This window comes from Pan paniscus, chromosome 1 (assembly GCF_029289425.2).
Source record: "Pan paniscus chromosome 1, NHGRI_mPanPan1-v2.0_pri, whole genome shotgun sequence".
In the NCBI taxonomy this organism is placed as follows: domain Eukaryota; kingdom Metazoa; phylum Chordata; class Mammalia; order Primates; family Hominidae; genus Pan; species Pan paniscus.
In genome coordinates this window covers 66,227,637-66,250,034 of record NC_073249.2, presented here as the reverse complement: position 1 = coordinate 66,250,034, position 22,398 = coordinate 66,227,637, and the positions used below count along the sequence as shown (strand labels likewise).

The 22,398-nt window shown below is 40.6% G+C and overlaps 1 protein-coding gene across 8 annotated transcripts in view; it reads left to right on the top strand.

The window, feature by feature from the left end:
- Window positions 1-4,249: 4,249 nt before the first annotated feature.
- The window catches only part of SMG7 (SMG7 nonsense mediated mRNA decay factor), an 82,305-nt gene continuing 64,156 nt past the window's right edge, over window positions 4,250-22,398 (top strand). For 4 of the 8 annotated variants that reach the window (XM_003815612.6, XM_008968580.5, XM_003815611.6 and 1 more), the window contains exon 1: window positions 4,250-5,335. In XM_003815612.6, the coding sequence (XP_003815660.1) occupies window positions 5,307-5,335 (29 nt within the window). In that variant the 5' untranslated portion in view covers window positions 4,250-5,306. Of the gene's footprint in view, window positions 5,336-5,532; window positions 5,679-6,408; window positions 6,587-22,398 lie in introns of those variants that run through there. The other 4 variants (XM_055110652.2, XM_055110664.2, XM_055110667.2 and 1 more) reach the window with 4 other exon arrangements.

Below are 22,398 nucleotides of genomic sequence, written 5' to 3'. Positions count from 1 at the left end.
ACTTTGACATGAAATATGTTGCTGTTAGATTAGGGACCCACAAGATGATTTCAGTAAGTACTGTGCTTCGGGTAGTAAAGAGATGCATGAACACTAAGGCCTTCTGCCAATAAAATAAGAGAGGCTAGGGTTTTTGTTTTGGTTTTTCAATACTTTTCGATCTTTCCTATGAGCATCTCTTCTTGTCTTCTCCAGATTGTGTCCATTAAATCAGCAGATAAGAATTTTAGGTGTGGTAATTTCTCAGAGGTATTTGCTTATTGGGAGTTGGGGGAAACCTTGAAGATAATAAGATTTCCCTTAGTAAATATTAGGAGAATGGAGAAGTGAAGGGGGAGAGAAAGCTCTGAATATTATTCCCCAACTGTCACCTCAGTGCCTCCCAAATCAGAAGTTTCTTTTCTTCAATCTTGGACTGCAATGGTTCCCGACTATTCTTCAGGCTAAAAGACTCCCTCTTTGGAGTGAATGAATAAATATACACTTGGCAAACTGTCTGAAAAAGGCTACTGACCCTTGATCTAAGAAATCTTGAGCAACAGGAGACCTGAATTTAAATGTCAATTTGTATCTGACTCACTATTTGAAGAGAATGAATTACTCATTTGATTGACTCACTTAACTCTATGGTCTGAGGTGTGGTACTGAAGAGGAATGAATGGCTAGCTTCACACATATTGTGTACTGAGTATGCAACTGATAATAAATGTGTTTCTGCTTTGATGAGAATGATTTACCAAGTTCCTAATTGTGCACAGGATTTATAAACATTCAGAATATGTAGGATAAATATTAAAATAAATTAGGGCTTGTTACGATGTCATGGCACAGGCTGTCTATTATTATAAAGAGGGAGGAGGCCTGCTATGTATTAATCGTCAGGTTACCAAAGCTCTGGGTAAATTTGGTAAGAATGTTAAGAGTATCTTCTCAGCAAGTACTCAGTGTTTGATTGAAAAGAGGCCATTCTATCTACTTGGACAGAAATGTGGTTATATTAGGCTGTTTTATGTGATAAAAGGTTTTTGAAAAGTTTTAAATCTCTAGCATTGGACTCACAATGTCCTAATATTGTGTTCTTTTCTGTAATCAGTCATGAATAAAGAAATCTATCTTCTAGCACTGGATGCCAATAGATTTGAATGTGAGTTCAGACCTATGAGTATTATAGACAAAGACTAGATTGAGAGCTGGGTACAGTGATTCACACCTAAAATCCCAGCTACTTGTGAGGCTGAGGCGGGAGGACTGCTTGTGGCCAGGAGTTAGAGATAGCCTGGGCAATACAGTTAGGCTGCATCTCTATTTAAAAAAAAAAAAAGACTAGATAGAGTATTATTTTAAAAAATAATGTTATGCTGTAGTAGTTCTATTTTACTCTTTTTAGCTTGATATAAAAGAGCAAAAGGGACTGGGCAAGGTGGCTCACACCTGTAATCCCAGAACTTTGGGAGGCCAAGGCAGGTGGATCACTTGAGGTCAGGAGTTTGAGACCAGCCTGGACAACATGGTGAACCTTGTCTCTACTGAAAATACAAAAATTAGCTGGGCATGGTGGCACACACCTGTAGTCCCAGCTACTTGGGAGGCTGAAGCACAAGAATTGCCTGAACCCAGGAGGCAGAAGTTGCAGTGAGCTGAAATTGTGCCACTGCACTCCAGCCTGGGTGACAGAGTAAGACTCTGTCTCAAAAAAAAAAAAAAAAAAAAGCAAAAAGGCAGAAAAAAATTTAATGTTTATCAAGTTCAGTGTTGTATAATGGGCACTCAATCATGTATGTCATCATTAAAGGTCACAGGAAGCCTATAACAGGTAATGCTTCCATTTTGGTCAAGGAGCAAACTGAAGTTCAGATACCAAGATGGCAGAGTTAGAATGCATACTCAGGTCCGTTAGCTTGTGATCTTTCCATGAAATCACTTAGCCAAAAAGACAAACCCAAAAACAAAATCTGGTAGGATTAATGTAAGTAAGGAAGCTTCTCTTTAATTTCTTTTGGTTTAGATGTGATCTTATATCTGTAGGGGGGGAAAAGGTGAACAATATCTATTGCAAAAAGAAAGATGTCTGTAATTCTACAAGTTTGTTGACTAGGACAAGTGGAAATAGATGAAAATGGAAAATGTGTATTAAACAGTATATAAATAGAAGGTAATAATTTTTCTGAGTCCTATTGATTTTTGAAGGTAATTTTAATATTAGTATCAAAGTCTTCTAATCTCTAAAATATACTACTATTCTTCTATTTAGCTAGAGATATTGTAAAGCTATTGAAGACTCTTATAAGATTCTTAGGAAAGCTGCTATAAAACACAGACTTTATTATTTCTGACCTCATGTGTTCCTACTTTGTTCTTACCCCAATTACTGCATCCCTCATAATGCATCCTAATCATTACTCTGAGCTCTCTACCAGCAGTTGGGTTTCCTCAAGACAGGGACCAGGTCTCTTTCATTGTGGTGTCCATCATAACCAGAACAGTGTCTGAAATATAATAAGTACTCAGTAAATGTTTATGGAATAAATCAGCAAACACTAACAAAAGGATTCATCTTTCTGATCCGTTTCTCTATTTCCAAAATGAGAAGATAGTAGTAATATTTTCCTAGATTGCTTATCAGGAATGTATGATAACTGTTCATACACTCTTTATTGGAGATATGTGCCACAGACATAAATGGCTATTACCATGATTAGTAAGGGGGTAATTATTACAATTTTTATTCTGGTTGAAATCTAACCAATTAAAAAATCTAACCAATACGCGATCACACTGGTCTTTAAATTAAAAAATATATATCTAACCAATAAATTTTCGGAAAGAAATGTAGGCTATTTGAGGTAATAGGTAGTAGGAGTCTCTATCCTTGGGCGCTCATGGTAGAAGGAAAAGCAGAACCCCACCGCGGAAATGAGAATAATCCCTCACTAGGTGGCTCTCTTTGCCGTGAGTGGGCGGCGCGTCGGGGCGGGGCGGGTGATTGGGGGCATTGTACTGCCGCAAGCGCTGCGTGTCACGCCGCATCATACCAGGCGCTGGCAGCATGAGGGGCATAGTCCACTTTCTATTTCGTTAATGACAATCTGTCCTTGGAATTTATTTCAAAGCAGGTTGTACTTTCGTTTCCGCTAAACTTATACCTGATGTTTCAACTGAACATTGGTATAGTCTTATTGGTGCAGGTCTCAGAGAAGGATCTTGAAAGTGCCTCTTCACCTGGCGTAGAAAAAGACAGCAGGAATCAGGTAGCCAAACCAGACCAAACCAAATCAAAATAGCCCATTAAAATCCTTATTTTAACTATCCTATGAGGGCTGCATTCTTGGAAGGTTTTATATAGTTACATATCCTAAAGTACTTTGGGATAGCTCCTTAAATGACTCCACAATACGAACCGAAAATATAACTTGTAAAACGTCAATTTCTTCAAGTCATGGATGATGAATTTTCCAGCTATTTCTCATACACTTCATATTATTATTGACTTCGTTCTTTATTTCAGCTTTTTGGCCCGAAACCTGACACAAAATACACATAATAAATATCCAAAAAGATTTGTTCTAAGAATGAAACTTCTTTTCCTAGACTCCTTTCACCAGACAGATGTATCTAGGGTTCGTTCTTCTTGATCCTCTTTTATCCGATGTTTTCCTCTCTAACTCAACGACACAGAATGACGACTTTTAAAACACTGCAGACCCGTGAGAGGAGAAAGGTTGCAGAGCAGGGAGGAACTTGGAGGTCTGCCTTTAATAATCAAGCAGGATCCCCACTGCGGGGTGCCTATCAGAGTGATGGCGCTAGTCAGCCTTCCGGCTTGTCCCCGGCTTAAATGATAGAAAACCACGTGTTAGCCTTCTAGGATGTGTTCCCACCCTCACCCTGGCCTCCTCGCGGCAGGCTCGCGACAGCTAGGTCAGGAGGGAGTACGCGGGTGGGGTGGATTTGGGGGAGGGGTCGACTCGCCAGAAGTCGGCTATCCCCGTCGGCAGGGAAGGCATCGCGGCTGTCGTGTGCCGCTCTCCTCCCTCAGGGACCCCGTCCAGGCGGGATCCCGCCTCCCAGAGCCCAAGGCAGTTGTGGGGAAACCCCTTGCCCTTCCTCGCCGCTTGGCGCTGCCGCCTCGCCCTCCCGACTCCAGCCCGCCGCCCACCAGCCTCCAGGCCATGCATCCTCTTCGCAGGCCCAGCCCTCTCCACGCCCGGCTCTGAGAGGAAACTACGGAGGTGGTTCCCGCTCGCAGGCGGGTGGAAAAGCCCATGGTGAATGCCTCGGGGTGTCCCCCCAATTGCTGTGGGAAGTGGGAAGGGAGGAGGAAGTGGACTTCACCACCGGGGAGAACTACATCGATTCCTAACTTGGGGGAGGACTTTAGATGGAAGGGAAGCCAAACGGGGAACCCTGGGCGGTTTCCTGGGAATCCATTGGCCAAGGGGAGGGTGACCCTGTCCGCACACATCGGTTACTATGACAATATAACCACAGCCTCCAGTTGCCATGGCAGCTGCCTATCCAATCCGATTGTCTTCTTTTCTCTTCCTCTCCGGGCCCCACCTTATCCCCTCCAAGAGTCTCCCAGCGTGCATGGGGAGGGGCTGCAGCGAAGAGGAGAGGGGGTCCTTCGAGTCACTCTCTACGCGCGAGGGAAGACAAGCGTTGAGGGACTGCTGGGAGGAACTGTAGGAGGAAGGGGCGGCGTTTCCGGTGGGGAAGAGTGGAGGCGTGCAAAAAGGAAGAGGGAAATCGGCAGGAGTGATAAGAAGGGGGAAGACTTTGAGTGTAACTCCCGTTCTTTTGGCCTGGGTGTTCCCGGTGGTGGGGTTGGGATTGCCCCCTTGCGCGGGAGGAGAAGTGTGGATTGGCAGGAAGCCTCCAAGCGCCACCAGCCGGTCTCTCAGAAGCCGCACAGGCGCCACACAGCTCGTTGATCCCAGAAGGGAGCGCTACAGAGAGGCGGAAATCACTGAGGGGACAGGCGCTGCTGAAATCTCGCGAGACGGACCCCCTCCCTCGCCCGGTCGCCGACTTCCTCTGCTTCTCCTCTTTCCCCCGCCCCTCCTCCCTCCCCCTCCCCCCCGGGTCGGAGTGTCCCTGCGCCCCACGGGCCAGAGCAGCAGCGAGAGCAGCTTTCCCCACTCCTTCCCCCTCGCCTCATTCACCCCCACCCCCCTGCCGAGCGAGGAGGAGCCGGAGGAGAGGAAGATGGCGGCGGCCGCCAGCACCCGCGGTGCCGCGGGGCCGCTCCGAGGAGCCTGAGAGACCCACGGAGGCTTCGCGGGAAGACGCGGCGGCGGCGGCGGAGGATGAGCCTGCAGAGCGCGCAGTACCTCCGGTGAGTGCCGAGGCCGGGCTGGTACGTAGGGGGAGCGGGCCGCAGGTTGGGGCATGGAGCAACAGACACCGAGGTGGTAAGTCCGGGGTGGCGGGGGAGTTGCTGCGTCCTCTCCTCGCCGGGCAGGGCGGCGGAGACTGCAGGGGGATCTGCGGGAGGGGGCGGAACGGGTATGGGTGCCTAGCCCCTACCGCCCGGGCTGAGCTCTGGCGAAGCCAGCTAGTCCCGGTGCGAGGAGGGAGGTTGGGGAAGCGTGAGAATGTGCGCGCGCGCCCTTGGTCTCGGGTTTGCTAGCGAGGGGTGGAGAGAAACGTCGGGGAGGCGGCGGCGACCCCGAGTGGAGGTGGGTGTGGAGGAGTCTGATCCCCGTGGCAGGGGACTCGTGGTGTGGCGTGGGATTGGTTGGAGCGATGCATGAGTAGAGGACGGGGAGGAAGTCTGCACACCTGGGGTGCTGGGGCGGGGGAACCGCGGAGGGCAGACAGGGGGAGAGGGAGACCGCAGGAAACTGAAGCTTGTTCTTCATTCTCGGGTTGGGAGTATTGAGGAATAATGTCATCTGTAGTTAGTTGGCGGTGTGGGGAGGCGTGAAGGGGAATAGATGGGGAAGTGAGGAAAGAGGGAGGCACTGTGGACAAGGTTGGGTTTTTCAGAAGAAACTGGGTTAGAATCAGTGTAGTCGGAAGATACCATTCTGAGAGTCGTGTGCATTCATTAAGAGTGGTGTAAGGAACTTGTATGTCAGAGGTAGAGTGACACATGGGTATAGTGTGTGTGTGTGCGAGATGTGTGTCTGGGGTGGGGGGCGCGGCGATTGATGCACATTTCAGGATGAAGATGTAGATAGGTTGAACTTAGTACCTGATGGCGAGAACATATTGAATGGAAGGACACCAGCTTTTGTATCAGCTGAAAGGTTCCATGGAAGCTGAGTAAGAGCTTGGAGGCAGAGGTAAAGTGGGTCAAAAATCTTGATAGAGAAAAGTAAGGTTGTTAGATCCTGAAATTAACTGGGGAGTGACTACTGCTTAGAAAAGGGGAAGACTTTAAAATTGGTCCTTTTTGTCTTTCAGGAGCAGAACTAAGAAAGGGAGGCCTTATGGAAAGATGTTTTTTAAAAAATTGTTTCATACCTTGCGGAGGAGGGAGTTGGATGAGGTGGAAGTCTGAAATGAGTGGAAAAGTCACTTTAGCTGTTTAGTGACATGAAAGTATTGACGTGTGTGGATCCCTATATGTATATTGCAAGAGGTGTGTAGTTACCTGATACATAGGGTGGCCATTATAATTTTTAAAGTAGTAAAGTTTTATTAAGCATAATAGGGAGAGAAGAGAATGATGAGATATTTGAACAATGCTTGAATGCTTGATTTTAACACGACATATATGCCCAGTGACCACAGGACAGTTGGAACGATGTCTGTAATTTGAGGTCCTTTTCTTCATCTTAGATATCCCTTTGTTGTTTAATATTTCAAATAAATACAGCTATGACAAAGATCTGTTGTAGGTGCTATAAAGAGATATGGAAACCATCAGGGTGCTGATTAGTCTTAAGGAATTTGCAGTTGAGTATCTATTAGGCAAGTAAATTAAACAGCACAGAGTGTAAGTACCATGAAAGATACCAAATGTTGCCGGGCGCGGGGGCTCACGCCTGTAATCCCAGCACTTTGGGAGGCCTAGGCGGGAGGATCACCTGAGGTCAGGAGTTAAAGACCAGCCTGGCCAGCATGGTGAAACCCCGTCTCTACTAAAAATACAAAAAAATTAGCTGGGCATGGTGGCGGGCGCCTGTAATGCCAGCTACTCGGGAGGCTGAGGCAGGAGAATCGCTTGAACCCGGGAGGCAGAGGTTGCAGTGAGCCGAGATGGCGCCATTGCACTCCAGCCTGGGCAACAAGAGTGAAACTTCGTCTCAATAAATAAGTAAATACATAAATAAAAATAAAAGATACGAAGTGTTTTGAGTCCAAAGGCAGGAGATCACCTGAGCAATGGGAGGGAATCAGGAAAGACTTTGTTTATTTGCTCATTCATGTACTCATGATTCATTAGTTGTTTTGTTGATCACCTGTATGGGAGGCATTGTACCAACATCTGAGAATAGAAAAAGAAGAACTCCACCCTCCTTTTACAGAGCTTACAGTTTCTTAGACTTCAAGAAAATGGCACTTAGGATATTGTTCATCCTTAATGTTCATTTTGACAGATGTGGATTGAGAAGAGGGGAATTCCAAATGGAAGGAAACTGAGCAGAGTTATGTAGGTAGGGAAGCTGGGGGGAAGGGAGGTATTCAGTCCAGTTAGACAACAAGGTAGTGTGATATAGCTGAGAAAACTTAAGAGTTGTAAAGATTATCAAGTTTGACCCTTTCCTTTTACACATGAGGAATGTAAGCCCAAAGAAGGTAAAATTGTTGAGGCTCATATAGCTGGTATGTGGAAACTAACTGAAATGTAGGTCTTCTAACTTCAAGTCAGCTGTAGTACACTGCATGTCAGTGTTCATCTGTTCTTTCCACAAATATAAGTTGAGAACATAATATATGCTAGTGTTGAGGGTACACTGGTGAATAAAAAGGTGAACATGGGAGGATATATTATAGTAGAAGGGCACAGTCAGTAAACATAGCAGTTAAATATATATCAGGTGGTCACAAGCACTAGGAAGAGGAATAAAGTAAGACAGGGATGTACTGTTTTATCTGGACAAAGTGGTCGGGGAAATCCTATTTGATAAGGTGACCATATTTAAGAGGATCCTGAATATCATGTTCCATAATTTATAGTTAAAATGGGTAGACAATGGAGAATCTGAGATGATTTGTTAGAATTGATATGTTCACAGCTATGTGTTAGGAAAATGACTCTGTGTAATGTAGTGGTGGATAACAGAGAAAAGTAAGGTTGTTAGAGCCTGACGTTAATTGGGGAGTGACTACTGCTTAGAAAAGGGGAAGACTTCAAAATTGGTCCTTTTTGTAAGGTTATTTTCCTTACAAAAGATTCCCTTTGGGACTTTGGTCCTGAATAAGGTACTGGCAGTGGATCTAGAAAGTTATGAAAAACAAATTGGCAGAGTGGTGGTACTTTTAATGGGGAAGATCAGTGGACTTTGAGAGGCTTCTTGTTAATGTACCTTATATTTTATAGCTTGACATGGTAGGGAGGACTTCCTTAGATGTGGAACCAATGATAGTTTGAGATGAACTTAGTTCTTTGAAGAAGGGAGGAAAAAAAAATGAATACAATGATATTTTTCAGCTAAAATTGAGCAGGCAAAATGGGGGAGGCATAGGTCCTGGGGTCCCTTAAAGATTCCTGGAGCCAGTCTTGTCTCAATCTTAGGCATTTGTCCTAAGTAAATTAAAACAAGTGTTAGAAGTCTGAGACCTAGGTGGTGGTTGTGGGAATCATAAAGGCTTGTGCCAGTCTGAATTTCCCTCCTCCTCTTTTAGATAATCATTCCATTTAAAGTCTGCAGTGGGGACACTAGAGAATGTCTTTAGGGAAGCATTATGTTCACGTTCTTTGAAAATAGAACTGTTGGTTTTTATAGACACTTCAGGGAGGATGCTGAGTATTGCTGAATGGATGTGGTTGGGGGGTGTAGCAATTTTTTCGTGACCTTGACTTGAAGAATTTTCTTGCCTACCTTTGTCAGTGGTGGAAGATCATGACTGGGCAATTTTTAATCTCTGTAGCTACAGATCCTGCCTCATGTAGATGAAAATTAGTTTTGTCTTGGCTGAATTTTAATTTGTTAGAATAAATGAGCTGGGATGTCTGGCATTGAAATGGTGGGGTGGTGGGAAACCAAGAAGCAAGATGGCTGTTTCAGAAGTGTCAGAAATGAAGATAGGAGGCAAGAAGTCCCAGTAAGACCAATAAAGAGAGAATTCAACATCAAGGGAACTGAATTAGTCTCAAGTTATAAAAATAGAGCAGAGATGAAAGGAAGAAAACCTATCTTCTGTGTGGGAAAGATGATGATATTCTGGGCAGGAAAGGATAATGAAATTTTTTGTTTGTTGAAAGGTAAGTATCTTTTTAATACACTGACAAGACTTCTAAGAGAATCAGTTAAGTTGAAAATACTTTGTTATGTTTTATAAAAATAAAAATATGATCTTAAATATGAGGGTTCTAGGCCGAATAACATTGGGAATTTATTACTCAAATTGAAGGAGAATTCAGAGTATTTTCTCTTTTGATTTATGACAGAATGAAAGATTTTAAAAGACTTTGACACCTCTGTTGAGCAAAAGAAAGGGTGTATTGAATACAGTTCATTTGATGGGGGTAGGAGAAGGTTAGGATAGGCCGCAGGTGAGGTATAATATTATGCTTTAAAATAATGGCATTTTGAAAAAAAGAAAAGTGGAAATTAACATATCAAAGTTGGAAAAGCAGGAGTGGGGGAAGTATTAAAGTACCAGACAGAGAAGACATCAAAGTTGTTTTGGAAGATGAGAAAGTAGAATAATCATAGCTATAGGGAATACCAGTCAAACAGGTCAAATCCTGTTATAAAAGGTGGCACAGGTGCCACCGAATGACTTCTGCTGCCATTGTGGGAGCCACTGTTCATACTCTATGCTCCCTTCAACTTTCCTCCTTTTCTTCCTTCACTATTCTCTTTTGTCTCTAATTTTTTCCTATGCTGTGAGTGTTTCAGTGAGATCCACTTGAAGTGGATTCCTACTGTTAGACTCCTTTACAGGAAAGGTCCAGAAAGTATCTGTTTTGTTTTGTGTGTGTGTGTATATATATGTGTGCATATGTATATATATGTACATATATACATATGTGTACATATATACATATGCGTGCATATGTGTGTATATATACATATATACATATGTGTGTATATATACATATTTTTTTGTATGATACATGTATAGTGAAGACGCTGCATCTCAGTGGCTCACTTGTCAGAAATTTTGTTACTAATATAACAGCCACAGGGTTGTTTTCTAAGCCAGCAGAAAAATGGTTGTCATTTAAATAGGAAGTAAAATATCCAATATGGTATAAAATAAAAATGTATCACTATAAATCTTGAAACAGAGAGATAGTGGAGATAAGGCTGGATAAAGTAGCAAGCTAAGCCTTATCCTAGCCTGGGGAGAGGAACAGAGAAGATAGTGGGAGCATTGGGAGGAATATATAACTAAATAGGATGGGCTCCAGGTTCTAGAAGAGTCTAGTAATGCTAGATCAGATAGTCACTGTATCCTGAAGCTTCTAGAAGTCTTAGAGCACATGCTGATTTTAGTCCATGTGGTCCACGAAGTCTTCTTCACCTGCCCCTTCCCCTTCCTTTCCACCAGGTACATGCTTTACAGAATGTAAAGTAGCTTTTGTCCCGGAATATCAGCCAAAGGTGGTGACATTTTTTGAATGAATGACTGTCTCTTTAGGCTTATAAGTCTTTGTTATAACAGTGTTAATAGCTTATTACCTGCTTGGATATTGTCTGACTAAATTATTTTGGCAGTTAATTTCTGCTTCCCTTGTGGTTTCATTTGGATTCAAAATGTATACTTCCTGTCCTATCTTAGGTATCATTTCTTTGCTTTCTAACAGCTGTGGTCTTCTGCCTTCATGGTAGAAGAAGCAATTGCTGAGTTTTTTGTTGTTGTTTTTAATGGATGTGTTACAGTAAGATCTGGACCCACTAGTATTGCAAGTTTCATGAGGCAGTTTTGAGGTGGAGAGTGGTTCACACTTTAAAAGGGCTGGTGTGTTTTATACTTGAGAAAAATTGTTTCCTGCCTCCGGCTAGCCTTTCAAATTTTTGTATTAGTGTCATGAATGAGTGCCTGAAAGTTTAGATGGGTTAGTTTAATTGATCTTGTGTAGAGAATAAATTATAAAGCATACGTCTTGTAGATAGTGGATTATTCATCTGTTTGTAGGTATATTGGCAGATGGCCATTATATATTGCCATTAAAGTTTTGCAGTCAAGCTATATTTTAGTTTAGTTGCTGTATTGTTATGAATAGACTTATCAGCTGTCTGGGAAATTGTAACTAAGCATTTACAAGGAAATACAAGAGTGGAATTTTGGCAGGTATGTCACATGGTAAGTGACAGCTTGTAACCAGCTCTTTTTTTGTTAGTATGTAAATGGAGCTGCTTAGGAACATTGTTTTTACTCTCCCTTAGACCCAGTTTTTAGTCAGTGGAAAAAGGAGGTGATTCTACTAATTGTCTAAGAAAATTTTAGGAATCTCATGTAGACTATGTGGCAGCTTTGGGTTTTTTTCTTGTCTGTTTCATTTACAACAGGATTTCTCAGCCTTGGCACTTACTGACGACTTGGTCCAGATAGTTCTTTGTTGTGGGTTGTCTTGAGCATTGTAAGATGTTCAGCAGCATCCCTGGCCTCTATCCATTAAATGCCAGTATCTTCCCTTGCAATCGTGACAATAAAAAATGTCCACACATTGCCAGATGTCCCCTGGATTGTAAATTCACCCCCAGTTGAGAACCACTGATTTAGAAAATATATGTAGTAAAGATATATATGCACTGCATGGGTTCATTTTCTTGTTTTCTCCTCTAAGCCACAGATTAGATTTTCTTTTCAGTTTTATTTTAGGTAGTAATAGGCTAGTTACCATAGGCAGACATTATCCATAAACATTTGTACATATTTTAATTTCTTAAATCTGTGTTCTCTTTTACTGGCAATTATTGAATACTTATTGTGTAGAGCACAATTACCGGGGTTTTGCCTTTGGCAAATTAAAAGAAAGACATTTAAGTAGCTATAATAGTAGGTCAAAGGTACTATGTAAGTATAGGCAAGAAGTTTATTCCAACAGAGGTGGAGATGGGGTGGAGAGGGTGTCTTTGAGGAGGTGAGATTTGGTTTGGATATTGAAAGGTGGATGGGATTTTAAAAAGTGGATATTGGGCAAATTGCCATTTCAGGCGGGAAGAACAACTCATGGCTCCTTTATTCCAAATAAATTTTTTAAAAATTGATTCACTCACTTAATACATTGCATTAATTAGTATGCTGACCACATCTAAGTTTTTCTTAGATAAGGTAGGTTTATGGACAGAGAAGTGGTGATGTGGAAGTGGTAGTTCAAAGATTTGGTGGCTGCTATAGGCCTCAAAAAGGGAAAAGGAATTTGGTCAGGCAGGATCCTACAGAGTCCCTTCCTTTAACTGTACTCTTTAATGTTTACCATCCTTCAAGATCTTTTTTCAGTTGTGTCGCTCTCTTCTTTTAAATTATTCCCTTTACCGATCTTACTTTCTGTGAACCAATCTCAATTTTCCCTTAAAAGGCCTTCCTGACCTGATTTTTCTTTTTAAGTTCTGTCCTTCTTTACCTTTGTTTTATGGCCAAGCGTTTCAAGTTTGCCCTAACCTATGTTTTTCCTTTAGTTACCATCTACTTTTCCTTAATCCCTTGCTATCAGTCCATTTTTTTCTGAGTACATTATTGAAATTGCCATTTCCAAAGGTGCCAAAGACCTCACGGTGGCCAAATTCATTTACTGATTGTTTTCCTTTCTCTCAAACTCACACTTTTGTTTTCCTTCCTCTGTGTGTCCCCCTCTCTTGTATCTGTCCTTCTATCCATTCCACCAATAAACATTCAGTTTGGGCCATGCTATATCCCAGGTCCCTGGGGATAAAAAGAGAATATGCCCTCAAATAGTTTCACTGGGCATGCAAGTAAGTACTCAATTACCAAATAGTTCATACTGGCAGTGGTATATACACAGAGGCTTTAAAGGGTGTTCTGAGCTCTGTTGCGTTTAGCATCAAGATTTCATGATTCTGATTACATTGCCCATTCTTTTGAAAAATTCTTCCTACTGTTACCTTACCTGCATTTCTTCCTGCAAGTATCAAGAAGGAAGCATTGATTTGGGGCTTTAAGCACCATCTGCTACTTTCTGTGTGGGCTAACAACTTAACATTTCTGTGTCTTGATTTCTTTATTTGTAAAACGGAACATTGATCTCCTAAAATTGCTGTCAGTGTTAAAATAACAAAGGTTTACATGTGTTTAACAAATTCTGGTTCTTTTTCAGGTTCTTTACCACCTGTCCCCCTGCCAATTAATCTTTGCGTTGCTTCTATATTAATAGTCTTGAAAAAGTATTTGTATATGGCTTTCACTTCCTTAAACTCATTTATCTGGTATTGTTGGCCTTCCATAAAATGACCTGCACCTACCTCTGCCTCATGATGTCTTCTTACTCCCTGATAGAAACCAACTGCCTTAGCCAGAGTAATCTCATTGTTTTCTAATCATGGCATATGCATTCCTGCTTAAATCTCTCTTCCCATGTCATTTCCCATGTGGGAAGTGCCATACTGTACTAGCTTAGCTTAAACTTCACCTTCTTTTGTGAAGACTTCCTTGTGTACTCTGGTGATTTCTGCATTCTTTAAACTTTGTAGCATTTCCTGTATCTTAGTCATTTGGTACTTGTAATTTCTTAATTTTGTAATGATCTCTTTTTTTATATGTGACTTATCTCTGCAGCTAGACTAAGTATGGTTGAGACCATGTTTCAGCATCTTTTAAATGTACAGTGTACATAATTGGTGTTAAATAAAATTGTCATGCTTTTGTTTTGTTTTTGCAAAACATTTAGGACTATTTACCGTATGCCAGTGCTAGGCTCTGAGAATATAAAAATGAACCGATGCTTACTCTTTAGGATAGTGGCTCCTGAGGGAGACAGATGTGGCACAAATATTTCAATATAATGTGGTAAATACAGTGTGAAATGTTTTCAAGGAATTCCATGAGTGTACTAAGGGAAGTGGAACTTTTCCTGCATAGGAGGTTTAGGGAAAGCTTCTGGAGTTGAGCACCAGAGTTCAGTTTTACTTATTTTTTTATTTTTCTCAGAGACAGGATTTCGCTCTGTTGCCCAGGCTGGTTTTGAACTCCTGGCCTTAAGTGATCCTCTTGCCTCAGCCTCCCAAGTTGCTTAGATTTATAGGCATGAGCCACCATTCCCTGTGGGCTGAATTTTAAAAGGATGAGCAGGATTAGCCAGGTAAAAAAGAAGAGTATAGCAGGCAAAGAACAAAATGAGTAAATGCCTCAGTGCAGTGTGTTTGAAGAACTCTAAAAGAATCCTGATACTAGGAATGACTGAGTTTGGTTGATGTAAACATTATGATCAGATTGAGACTACCAGTCACATTAGGCCATATAAATTAGAGATTTTGATTAGTCCATATCTCATTCTGCATTTTTTTGTGTGGGGGTGGGGGGTCTAAGGTTCTTTTTCAGTGAACCTGGTCATTAATCTTAAGGGAGCAGTTTATATTTGAGTAGCTGGTGTGTGTTATGCACATTCCTACTGGAATAGGGAGACACAAGAGAGAAAGATTTATATAATGCCTACAGTACTTCCTCTTGAGATATGTAAAGATTTAGATTTCCTCCCCCTACTTTTGTAAGTAGCCTCATCTTAGGTAAAAAAAAAAAAAATAGCTATTTGGAACATTATTAAATGATTACGTGGGAAATGATGACAGTGTTAGTGAGTACAGTAGTCCTCCCTTAATTATGGTTTTAGTTACCTTGTGGTCAATGGTAACTAAAAGTAGGTGGTCAGAAAATAGGTGAGTACAGTACAATATATTTTGAGAGAGTGAGAGACCATGTTCACATAACTTATTATAGCTTATGTCATAATTATTCCATTTTATTATTAGCTATTGTTAGTCTCTCACTGTGCCTAATTTATAAGTTAAACTATCATAGGTAAATCTGTATAGGAAAAAAGTGGTGTATATAGTGTTTGTTACCACCTGAAGTTTCAGGCATCCACAGAGTCATCTCCCATGGATAATGGAGGACTAATGTACATGTAATTCTGAAAACAGCTTTGGGCTAATAGGACTTCATTTATAGAATCCTCACCTTGAGATAAGGAGGTAGAATGGAGGTAAAGTTGTGGGAAGGAGAAGTTCTGTAGCATTAGGGGGAAATATCAGAAATCTTTAGTTACTAAGGTTAAGTGAAGTGTCTTTGGATTTAACTTTTTCAAGTCATAAAGAAGAAAAACTTTGCAGACCCTTTGATGATTAGTGTTTTGTTCTCACAGTTCTTGATGGCATTTTCCTACTCTTGTGTCTTGTCTTAAATGACAAGCATGATTCTGAAAGTCTGTTATAACTGCTATATTGCATTAATATTCTCATCTGTTTCCCAAAACTCTTTGGGTTCTTTTCTCAGATCGCAGAAGTTGGGTTCTTTTTCTTTCCTTCTTCTTCCCAAAGACATATAATAGTATTTTAGTGCTGTGTTAGTTGGGATACAGTATAATGGATGTGTCTGTTTTACTAATACTGCCTCTTAGAAAGGTTACGAATTATTTACTTTTGTATCAGGTGATCACCTAACCAGATTATCTTTGAGATACTGTACAGTAATGAGATAATTAGTAGTGAGGTAATCAAAGGAAAATGCAACTGGAAGATGGTATTCAAAGAGAAAAATGAGTTAAAGACTGCTTACTTGAAATTTTTTTTATTACTGGTGAAAAAAGTAAAAAAGCATAGTGTTGAGAGAACCACCATAGGATAAATTTGGACATTAAAGAGTGTCTTAGGACATCTGCAGAATTTTGTGTGTGTGCATACATACAACTTGTGTAATATATTATGAGGTGAAATTTTTGTACTTTTAATATCTAATTCTATGAAATCATATTCCTCAATTTCTGTTTAAGTAACCAAAATGACAGTATTATACTTTGTCTGAAATAATCATTAGTTTTGTTTTTTGATGAAAAAAGGTTAGACCATTTTAAGAACCACAACTCAAATAATAAGGCATATTGGCCATAAATTCTGGTTTATGAAAGGAAAATAATGTAACAGATTAATTGCTTTCTGGTTTTCTAATGTAATATATTAATTTGGTTGTTTAAACTCATACACAGGTCTTTTTGGCTCCCTAAGACAGCAGCATGGCATAGCAAGTTGAATGAGCCAAGGAGTTTGAATTAAGACTGGCTTAATTTGTATTTTGGTTGTCCTGAGTTCAGATCCCTATTATATACTAGCAGTGTAACCTTGAACCTCTCTAGTTTTTTACCTTGGCTACCTGTAAAATGACCATGGTAGAATTACTAGGAGAATTACATGAGAAGATAGACACAGTATAATCCCTCCATAGCCGTGGGAGATTGGTTCCAGGACCCCCACAATACCAAAATCTGTAGGTGCTACTTTATATAAAATGGCATAGTACTTGCACATAACCTGCATACATTGTCTACTCTAAATCATCTCTAGATCACTTACAATATGTAATACAATGTAAAAGTTGTTACACTATATTGCTTTTTAATTTGTATTTTTAAAAATTGTTATTTTTTTCTGAAAAAAAATTTTTTTTTTGGTCTACAATTGGTTGAATCCATGGATGAGGAACTCACCGATAGAGGGCCAGCTCATACCACAATAACCCTCATGCTTTCTGCTTTTTTGTTACCTGTGCTGTTTCTTTATACCTGAAATAACAATTAGTCTTTCCACTATTTTTGGCAGCTGATTTGAAGCTACAAGTGATGGCAGCTCTCAAGAATGTGTCACCAGGAACAATTCTCTCTCCCTTTAAATGCTAACAGGGAATTGTTAGCATTTCCTTTGTATGAGGGTTACTTGCTTTTGTGTTGGATTTGGGAGAGGTGTGCAGTATATCCTGATGTGGCCATATAGTTATATCCTTTAATATTAATCTTTGTGAAACTTAGAAGGAGACTCCTGAGTTAATATCCTTTATTTAAAAATTTTTTGGTATGTGATTTTATTATTTTATAAATAATGTTTTTAGTAATCATTTTGACCTGTTGTTTGAAAGGCTTCTTTATTATACTCTTAGACCATCTGCCATATAGCTTCTGGGTTAGCTTCCATTCGCATGTAATCTGGCATACACTGACATACCTTTTCTTTTTTCAGTTCTGACATTGAGGCTTGCATAGACTAGCAATAAGGAATAACTTCACAGAGAGGCTGTTTGTTTGTTCTTTTGACATGATTGTTAATAGTAATAGCCAGCACTTTTATGTTGTGCCAGACAGTATTCCAAATATTGTGTGTTTATTAACTCTTTGAATAGTAGATGTATACTACTATTGCTCTGTTATACAGCTAGGCAAACAGGCATAGGAGACATACATGCAGAAAGTGGCAGAGCTGGGTTTTGAACCTAGATATCAGGCTGATTCTATCTGTATCTGTATAGTTTTATAATCTTATTTGCTTAGGATTGTATGATTTTGTTTTTATTTTATTTTTGTTTATATAAAACATAATGTAATATGTAGAATTATAAACATATATAATCTGAACACTCTTCTCATCAATGTCAACCTTCCTAATGCACTTTTTCTTTGTAGATAATAAGCGGGAAGTGGGCCGGGTAGTTTTGCCAAAAAACTTACTGAGGGGAGATAAGTTTTTCTTGTATATTTGAAATTAATTCATTTAGATTGCTTTATCTTACTGACTAGTTGACCTGCTATTCCTCCCTTATTATAGCTGTTCTTTCTGCAGATTTTGTCTTTAGTTAGTATCACTACTTAGATACAGTTTATTTCCTAGAACACTGGGGAATATTGAGAACCAGCTATTATGGGGGAAAATAACTTTGACCTATCAGGGCTAATAGTACAAGTAGTGAATGACTTGCCAGTTTTTGTGGATAACTTCACTGCAGAAGATTTGGATTCCATTTTCCTCACTGGCTTGGTTATTACATAGAGATGTTTAGGTGCCAGCTTCTGACACTGAGGATTATAATTTTGCATGTATGAAATTTAAATCTTGGATAATAACTTGCTTCTAAAGGAAAATTCAATGTAACTTTTAAAAAGTAACAGATTACTAAAGCTATACTTTATATGTGACCTGATATCTTTGAATTTAATGTTTACCCTTGGAAATTTATTGTTACCTGAAATGAGACAGCAAGACTGTGGTTAACTAGGAAAAGGGACAGCTTTCCTTTACTCACTTCCCAGTCTTAATTTCTTTCTTTCATGTGACTTTACATTGCTCTTGAAAATTTCCTTCTTCCAGAAAGTCTTTCTTTGGATCATCTTAGAATTTTCTCAGGTAAATGAGTAGATGTTTCTCTTTTGTGTGTGCACCATGTTGTTCTCATGTTGTCATTTAAGAGGAGGGCTTTCTCTTAATTATTTTGGGACAACCTTAGAACCATACTGACACCCAGTAAATGTTGGCTAATAATATATGAGATTGCACTTACTGCAAACATTTTGAATTACGTGAATTTCTCAGAGTAATTGACATATTCAGTCTTCAAGGAATGGTAGCGTCTGAATAATTAGTACTATTCTTCATTGTTACATAAAACCAAGCACACTTGATTTAAGCAATGAAAAGAAGCAAAAACTGTATAAACTGTGTCACAGGCCTTTTTTTTTTTTTTTGTGACGGATTCTTACTTTGTTGCCCAAACTGGAGTGCAGTGGTGCCATCTCGGCTCACTGCAGCCTCCACCTCTTGGGTTCAAGCGATTCTCCTGCCTCAGCCTGCTGAGTAGCTGGGATTACAGGCGCCCGCCACCACGCCTGGCCAATTTTTGTGTTTTTAGTAGAGATGGGGTGTCACCATGTTGGTCAGGCTGGTCTTGAACTCCTGACCTCGTGATCCACCTGCATTGGCCTCCCAAAGTGCTGTGATTACAGGCGTGAGCCACCACACCTGGCCTTTTCTTTTTTTCTGAGACAGGGTCTCACTGTGTCACCCAGGCTGGACTCCAGTCATGTATTCACAGCAACCTCTACCTCCCAGGCTCAAATGATCCTCCCACCTCAGCCTCCTGAGTAGCTAGGACTACAGGCGCACGCCACCACACCCAGCTAATTTTGGAATTTTTTTCTTTGTAGAGATGGGTCTCTCCAGGTTGCCCAGGCTGGTCACTGTCTTTTTAAAGAAATGCTAATAACACTGTAGACGTAAGAATTGAAGAATACAGGAGTTTATTAGGTTTTTAGTTGCAAGGAACAGAAAAAACACTGGCTCACTTTAGCAGTGAAAGGGCTGGAGATGTAGGACCAGTAGCGGTATTCGTTTCCTTTTCCTGCTCTAACAAATTACTACCACCATGGTGGGGTTAAAACACACAACAGTTCTGGAGGTCAGAGGTCCAAAATGAGTCCTACCAGGCTAAAGTCAAGGTGCCATTCCTTCTAGAGTGTCTAGGAGGAAAATCCTTTTTCTTGCCTTTTCCAGCTTTTCAGACTGCCCACATTCCTTAGCTCATGGCCCCCTTCCATCTTCAAAGCCAGTAGTCACATTACTCTATATTCTACTTCCCCCACCACTCTCTTTCTCTGACTCTCCTGCCTCTCTTTCACTTAGAAAGATCCTTGTAATCACATTGGACACACCCAGATAATTCAATACACTCTCCCTTTCTCAAAATCCTTAACTAATCACACCTGAAAAATCCCTGTTGTAGATAAAATTCAAGGTTCTGGGATTAGGATGTGGACATCTCTAAGGAGCCATTATTCTGCTTTCCACAATAGCTATACAGCCTGGAACAGTGCCTCAAATCACATCATAGAACTCAGCCTGTGAAGACACTTTGCAGAACCTTGATTGTGTCAGTTACTTTGCATCCCTGACCCTGACACCACTCATGCTGGCCCTATTGGAAATTGGATGTGCTTGCTGCTGCTATCCAGAATGGATTAGCCACAGTCCCCACTTTCTCTCATTAGTTCACACTTAAATGTAGGGTTGATGTGTTTGTTGATGGAGCCTGAATTATGTGTCTGTACACTAGCTGCAAATGAAGCTGGTAAATATATAATGGGAAGCAGGTTCTGCTTTATAAATTGTGGGGATTTCTCAAAAATAGGAAGAGAAATTCAGACGCTGGGCTTGAATACCAACCAGAGAGAACATATAAGTACAGTTGAGAGTCATTGGTATAAGGATTCCATTTGTTTGACAAACTGTACCAGAGATACACAGATGGATGAGATACATTTCTGTTTCTGTTGGTGCTAGCCAGAGCAAGAGTGGAAAGCCATGTTCATATGTCAGTAGCCTAACATAAATCAGTACTATTTCTCTGAGACTCTAACTGATAGGAAGCCAGCTCTGTTATGTGAAGGCTTTTCACTTAGTGTGTTTTTCATCTGTTCACCAAAAATTGCTATTGGCTGTACTTTTGCCTTTCAAATGTTGACATGAGAATAGTTGATAGAGGAAGGTGGGTAGGTTTTGAGGTTTTTCTCTTTCACTCCAGTAGGTTATCAGTTAAAGTGGTATTGATGTATAACTGTGCTGTCCAATATGGTACCCACTGGCCACATATGGCTATTTAAATGCATTTAAATAAAATGAAATTTAAGATCCAGTTTCTCAGATGGTGACATGAGAATAGTTGATAGAGGAAGGTAGGAAGGTTTTGTGGCTTTTCTCTTTTCACTCCAGTAGGTTATCAGTAACAGTGGTATTGATATATAACTGTGCTGTCCAGTGTGGTAGCCACTGGCCACATGTGGCCATTTAAATAGAATGAAATTTAAGATCTAGTTTCTCAGTTACACTAAGCATGTGTCAAGTGCTCATGTGGCTAGTGACTGCCATATTGGATAGCTCAGTTCTATACCCATGGTGTAGCATCTTTACTGTACAAGAGTCAATCCAGGAAAAATAAAATGTTTATAAGGCTTTTTTTTTTTTTTTTTTTTTTTTTGAGACGGTCTCACTCTGTTGCCCAGGCTGGAGTGCAGTGGCAGTCTCAGCTCACTGCAACCTCCACCTCCCAGGTTCAAGTGACTCTCCTGCCTCAGCCTCCTGAGTAGCTGGGATTACAGGCACCCGCCACCATGTCCAGCTAATTTTTGTGTTTTTAGTAGAGACGAGGTTTTGCTGTGTTGGCCAGGCAGGTCTCGAACTCCTGACCTTAGGTGATCCACCCGCCTTGGCTTCCCAAAGTGCTGGGATTACAGGCTTGAGCCACCACGCCTGGCCAAGGCTTTTTTTCTTTTTAACCCTAATTATTTTTCTTTTTGATATAGTTCATGAGTGTTCACAATATCTTTCACATGTGTTACATGTTTTCACTGACAGAATCCTGCAAAATAGGCTTAATTAACCCTCACTTTTCATACAGTAAATTGAAGCTTAAAAATAAAAAGTTCAATCAACAGAGTTAGACAGGGCTTGAATTTTATTTAATTCTACTCAATCCAATATAAAATACCTAAGGTGCTAAGTACTGTGTTAAATAGTAAGATACTAAAAAGCTAGCTGCTCTGCCCAGGTCTGGTCCTCATTCTCGGGTTCTTGTCAGATCTTTCTGCTTGGGCTGGGCAAGGGAGGACAAGTGGAATAACTTTGTGAAGGGCAAGTGTGGTTTCTTTGAAATTGGTTACAGGGTGCTCTGGCTGTTGTACATCTAACTCCTAGGTCCTACAGCTTGGGCTGGGACCTCACCTCCCTAAGGATGGTTAGATGTGAAGAATGAGTGGGAGAGAGATTCATCGATGATATTGATGTTGACCATAGAGAAATAGTAGCGCTTTTAATGGAAATGAGGAATAAAAGGGAATATTTAATGAATATCTATGGTGAGATGCCAGATAGACAATTGGAATAGGACCATGGCTGGGTTAGAATTATTGCCTTTGTATTGTCTTCAATAATGGTGAGACTTGAATCTACAAGCTGGGAAGTATGAATTAAAGAAGTATAAGGGCATTAGGGCCAGCTTCTTAGGGAACAAGTACCAGATAGTAATAAAGATCAACTTCTATTCTCAATGGTTTTGTTACTCTACCTATTTAGGTGGAAGGAGAAAGAAGAAACAAGAAGTGACCTATCGAAAACGTGAGAGGGACTAGGAAAGACTGAGCAGAAAAGTTTTAATGAAGGGGTTGCTCTAATGCAATAGTTTGCAAAATGTGGTCCCCAGATGAGCATCATCAGCATCACCTGGGAACTTACTAGAAACACAAATTTTTGAGCCCCATCTCAGACCAGCTGAATCAGAACCTCTTGGGAT